General features: G+C 36.6%; 1 protein-coding gene across 2 annotated transcripts in view; it reads right to left on the bottom strand.

The window, feature by feature from the left end:
• Positions 1-213: 213 nt before the first annotated feature.
• LOC121898837 (LHFPL tetraspan subfamily member 6 protein) overlaps positions 214-6,037 on the bottom strand; it is a 49,740-nt gene continuing 43,916 nt past the window's right edge. For both annotated transcript variants that reach the window (XM_042414293.1, XM_042414292.1), the window contains exons 3-4: positions 5,627-5,725; positions 214-1,018 (exon numbers count right to left, since the gene is read on the bottom strand). In XM_042414293.1, coding sequence (XP_042270227.1) covers positions 900-1,018; positions 5,627-5,725 — 218 coding nt within the window. In that variant the 3' untranslated portion in view covers positions 214-899. The remainder of the gene's footprint in view (positions 1,019-5,626; positions 5,726-6,037) is intronic.

The raw sequence follows: 6,037 nt of genomic DNA, 5'->3' as shown, positions 1-6,037 counted from the left end.
CTCATCAATAATAGAGAAAAGTTAAATTCACAGTGCTGCCTGTCCTTATCCTCTTTATCGATTGAAAAAAAAAAAAAAAAGGACTCCCACATGCACTGAACACCACCAAGATCAAGAGGTCATGGGAAAAGCTTTTTAGGAATGTGAGTGGAAGCCTGTTCAATCTGCTTCAGGGCATATTCTGTGACTGAAATAATACTCTTGAATGCAGAATTTCAATAAACATTTATTTACAAAACGAAAATAATGACAAAGAATAATTTGAAGAGTAAATACAAAACATGTGCTAATATGATAAAACACATTATCATACACATCTTATATCTTATGAATGTGTTAAATAAACTATGCTTAGATTTTTTTGGAATCTGAAAAGGCTGAGTTGAGGAAGCAGGCAGCCAGTGTTGGATTGCTTTACGTTATAGGGATTATTGCATTTCAGTTTGTGTTTAAGGCAAGGATGAGACATGAGGAGGAGACAGAAACACTTCACATGACAATGAAGCAATATTACTTTTGTCTTCGTCACAGGGCACACTATCACATAAACATCAATGACCAAAGAAGAGGAAGACAAAAAAAAAAAAAGAATACTCTTTTCATTAAAGAAATAGTCATGTAACAATTTTACAAACAGGATTGGTCCATACATTTTTCATTTAAGAACAGCTTTTAAGAGAAGAACTTGTTTTCAAAGCCATGTGTGTGTGCTGTGTTATGAAACAGTCCCTGCAGTTGTCAGATGAGTAGTGTCCCATGATGTGCAGAGCACCATAATGACTTGATGTCTTTGGTGCCTGATGTGCTGTACTGGTGAGTCCACAGAGTCAGAGTCCTCTCCCTTTTGTCGTCCCGCTCGAGGTCTCTACCTGTCCCCCGTCTCTCTGATGCTTCCTTCTTCAGTACGGGTACTGCTTCTGCTTCTTGCCTGCAAAACAGGACAGACAGGTGCACAGCAGCATGGCAGCCGCCGCCCCTGCCCCTGTACAGTAATACGCCCAGCCAATCTGGCAGGAACCTGCGGAGGAAAGCAGAAGATTCAGGACGGTATCTTTTCACCCTTTGGTTTATCTGTCTGTCTGTCAGCAGGATATTTCCATAAACCCATCAATGGATTTATTCTTTTGTCAGAGTGAGCAGAGGCTTGCATTGTTTACTCTGGATTTATGCAGCACCTTTAGGAAACTTCTTATAAATCTTCACAAGAGCTCCCGTCTAAAACTGTTGAATTAAATTTAAAAAATGCAAAAGCATACATTAAAATATTTAAGTGACTGCAAACATTTACATTTTAACAATTATTAGAATCAAGAACATTTATTCAAATAAGTACAATTTGAGATACTTTACTTGAGTATTTCCATTATATGTAATTTGATCCTTCCACTTCGCTACAATTCAAAAGGGAAATATTGTTTTTTTTTTACTCTGCTGCATTTATTTGACAGGTGTATTACTAGTTACTTTGCCGAACTTTGTTTTCTCTTTGTTCATATCCCATTAAAAATCTCACACCTGAAAATTCCTGTATCCATTGCACTCTTGTGACTCTTGTGAGGGGGCCTGACCTCCAGACTGGGAGGCACTGGACTGAACTACCTATAGTAACTGTACCTATAGTAGTTGAAACTAGCTCCACTTCTACCAACTACAACAGTAAAAAGCTTCTTAAACATTGATATTGATGCATCAGTATTAACAGTTTAATAATGTAATCTACAATTAACAGAACCTTTACTTGTAATGGATTATTATGGAGTTGGTACTTTTACTTAAGTAAAGGATCTGAGTACTTCTTCCACCACTGGTTTGGTTCTTTGGTTTGATGTCCATTTACTTTGTATATTTAATGTTACAACTATTGCTTTTGTGTTTGTGCTCATAATTTTACTATGTAATATATCTACTTCTATTGACCAGTAATTACATAATGCCCAAACCAAATGAGTACAAAACTCTAATTGGACCATGGTGTATGAACGAATGAATGAATGATGATTCGGGTGTGGAATTTTCAATTCAATTCAATTCAATTTTATTTATATAGAGCCAAATCACAACAAAGGTCATCTCAGGGCACTTTTCACATGGAGCAGGTCTAGACCATACTCTTTAATTTACAGAGAGAGAGAGACCCAACAATGCTTCCATGAGCAAGCACTTGGCGACAGCGGTAAGGAAAAACTCCCCTTTAACGGGAAGAAACCTCAAGTAGAACCTGGCTCTAGGTGGGCGGCCATCTGCTTTGACCAGTTGGGTTGAGTTGGCTAGCGTTAGACAATTTTTTGGACAATAGAAAGTGCTTACTTGCTTTCAAAATTTTAAGAGTATATTTCCAGCATTTGAAAATCATTCTGTCCTTAACAGCAAGTTTAAGAAACATTCAGCATTGGTGGATGTTTGCACTGTCTTCTAGTGGTATTGTGTACTGAGCAGAGTGGGATGTATAGTCCTGACTGTGAAGGTGACAGAGAGCAACTGATAACAGCACTGTAATGTCAATTGCTGTTCATGTAAAATACACATAAAATCAGTTTGTCTGTATGTTAAGAATACTGCATTACACCTCTAAATTCATCCCACATTAACATGTTAGTGTTACAAACCGAGAATGTCGCCAACTGTGACATTTTTGTCCAAGCCACTACATTTCCCTTTCTCTTGTGAAAAAGAGCTGTTGAAACAAATGCAAATGCTCTGAGCACAGTTGCAGACAGCTTGGTATGTGGCAAATGTTCTCTCACAAGACAGCATTTTGGAAAGCACACTGGAGACAAAAGATGCTGAAACTGAGCCAAAAGCTGAAAGCAAACACAAATTAAAACAAAGTGCCTCCTTAAGACATATCTTTTATAATCCTCTGAGGAAATGATGTGCATTATTAAACAAGGATATGACCTACATCTGATTCTAAATTTGGAAAGCGTTCGATGACCATCCAGACTTCTCATTATAAGCTTCACATTTTAAGATAATATCTGATTGAATATAGTTATCTAATTACCAGCTGAGAGGGAGGAGGAGGTGGCTCATTAACAAATCATCATCATCAGCTGTCTTCTCACTGTGGAAACTTGATTCAACAGCCAAAATTGAAAATACTTACATCTCTGAGTCTCATTTTCTGTCGACATCATACTTAATGAAAATTAGCTTCCCCTCCTTTTCAAGTGTGGCTGTAGTTTGGGGGAAATTTTCATTTTGAATGACTTGGATTGTTATGATTACTTTTTTACTCATTTTCATTGTAGATTAGATTTAAGAATAATAATTTTCACAACTTTTTAATACTAAAAATACACAAATTTAATGTGTCACGCAGCTACATTAAAAGTTATCTGCCCTGTAATAAAATACTGTTTGCTATCATTGTGATTAATGAATCAGTCTGAGAAAGCGAGATTCTAATTCCTCACTGTGGCGAAAGCATCATTTGTGTGAAATCCACAGTTCTAGTGGGAGAAAATCACAGTCTCGTCATGGCGCTAACAAGAATGAGGTGAAACTGAAATAACTTGCTACGTTGAAGATAACAAGGAAATATAATATGCCTGTGGCACTGAACAGCACACTGACGCAAACACACTTGTTAACGATATATGTACTAAGAACCTGTTATTTCTAAAGGGAAAGCAGAAACTGAAAATTTAATTATTCCTGATGACATACTTGGAAATTTCAGTATTCAGTGTGTTTCAAAATGGTTTGAAATGAAAAGATTTAGATCTGACTAAATCATACAGAGATAGTTTAGATGCTGCTAGAGCAATTGTATCTATCTGCTGATATATTGGCAGCTGTAATCTGTATCAATCCATACAATTCAACTACTGAAAATTATATCTGGACCAATACTGGATTTTTGGGGTATTATATATGATATTTATGTTTGAGAGATTTAAAATTACGATAATGATATATCAGTCAATAGTTGTTTTTTTTTAAACAAACAATTCTGATATGTTTCCCTTAGATTTAAATTTTTTAAAGAATTGACCAAAATACATAATAAAAGGGATATTTTACATATGAAAAATCAACTTGTCAGTGTTTCTATCAAACCTAGTTTGTCATTTTTTTACTGCAATTTCTTGTTACTTATCAGCTGACATATACAATATACCTGCAATAAGCTAATATCTGTCAATATATGGGCCCAGTCAATTTATTGGGCTTGATCTACTGAAAATAAATACACAGCATCATCACCTGGCTGTAAGCGAGATGATAATGGAACTAATGAAATGTTATTTTTGCCCTGGTAGTGATGGGTTCTGACAATTGGTGATTTTGGTTAATTGGTCAGTCAGTGTTTCCATCCATCTTCCTGCCACTTTGTTTCTGGTGCCAACAGTGTGATTCATAGCAAGGAGTCTCAAAAACTAACGGCTGGATTTCCAAGAAATTGGCTGTATATGTATGAATTATGTATGAATTGAATGCTGTTGGTGGACCCCACTGACCTTTTCCTCTATCAGACCAACATTTCCACATGTACACAAGAAATATCAAACTCTAATGAGCAGATTGTCCCAATATTCACAGACTACATTCACGCCTCTAAAAGAATGAGAACTTTTGTTTCGAACACTGCATGAGTTTATGCTAGTGGTCACAATGACAACAACACTACACTTTTGAACATAAAATATTTCACAGTAAATCAATTTCACATAAAGTTTGAAGATGAACCAGGTTGATTTTTAAGGACCGAGTCATGGCCTTTCCTTTAACACCACTCTCAAATATTTATTGTATGTTTTTAACCCCAGTAGCGGTACGGCTCTTTGTTTCATTCAACTTTTTTTGTATTGTGAGGTGTAATTAACATCACAGCCTCCCTTTGCTTGGCCGGTAATAGCTGTAATCCACTTCACTGAACACATGATATATCTGCATATCTAAATGTGTAATAAAGAAAGCAGACAAAAAGAAATTAGCATAAACTCTGGACATAGATGTAAATTGAAAGAGAGAGCAAATCTGGGTGTACCCACAGTCACCTGATTACATAAAATTTTACCTTTGACGTTTAAATAAATCGTTGCAATCACACAAAATGGATTTCTCCATATGGTTCAGAGGCTTGTTATTAATATTAATTTAAATTCTCAAAAAATCTTCTACATTATGTAAAAAAACATTTTTTTGATTAGCATCAAATAAAAGAGCTGCTGCAGGATGAATAGCTTATCCACCTGCGTTATGTCTGATACAGTAGCATATTACTGTCTGTGAGATAGTCCTGATAATGCCATTTGAATACAGAGCCGAAAACGAGCTCCTGCTTATTCTCAGCACACATTTACAGCTATAAAACACTTCAGATATTGAACTGAGGGTTCTTTTAAATTTTGTGTCCCTGGTATATGAAAGTACTTGAGAGTTGTGTCTGCATGACTTCTAAAAAAAGGCAGAATGTCAAGGGCCATATATAAAAATCTGTTCTCCCTTTCCATCTTTTTCATAGATTTATCTGTTCTGGGAGCGAGAACATTCAGCGAACACAAGATAAATTTATGCAGTCAAGGTTGAAGCATCAGTGTGTAATTTAGGTGTTGTGCACAGGCTGTAGGTGTGTGTGTGTGTGTGTGTGCGTGATGGAGCTTCCTGGTGGACGCCTTACCTAGTTGAAACTGGTCTGAGCTGTTGTTGCAGGTCTGTTGTACTTCCTCACTGTCCCATCCCAGTGGATAGAGTGCACAACCTGATCCTATGAGCAGACCTGAGAACGAAAGAGAGAGAGAGAGAGTCAGTCAGTGATGATGGAGTGGGATTTAATTCGAAGATCTCTGGGTGTTAAAAAACATAAATCACAAAACACATCTGGAGGCTAACAAAACATCATCTGTGAAGGGAAAACTGGGAAAGGACAAACTCACACCATCATGGTATTCACTCAGCACCTTGAGGAAGGTCTCCAATGTTTTTGTGAGACCTCGCCTCAGTGGGTTTCCATAATTTAAAAATCTTTTCAGTAATGAGGAAGAAAAATGCAAAGCGGTGAGTTTTTATTTTTTTTTGCCATCTAGCAAGG

Source organism: Thunnus maccoyii, chromosome 6, assembly GCF_910596095.1.
Source record: "Thunnus maccoyii chromosome 6, fThuMac1.1, whole genome shotgun sequence".
NCBI classification, from domain to species: Eukaryota; Metazoa; Chordata; class Actinopteri; order Scombriformes; family Scombridae; genus Thunnus; species Thunnus maccoyii.
This window is presented reverse-complemented; position numbering and strand designations above follow the sequence as displayed.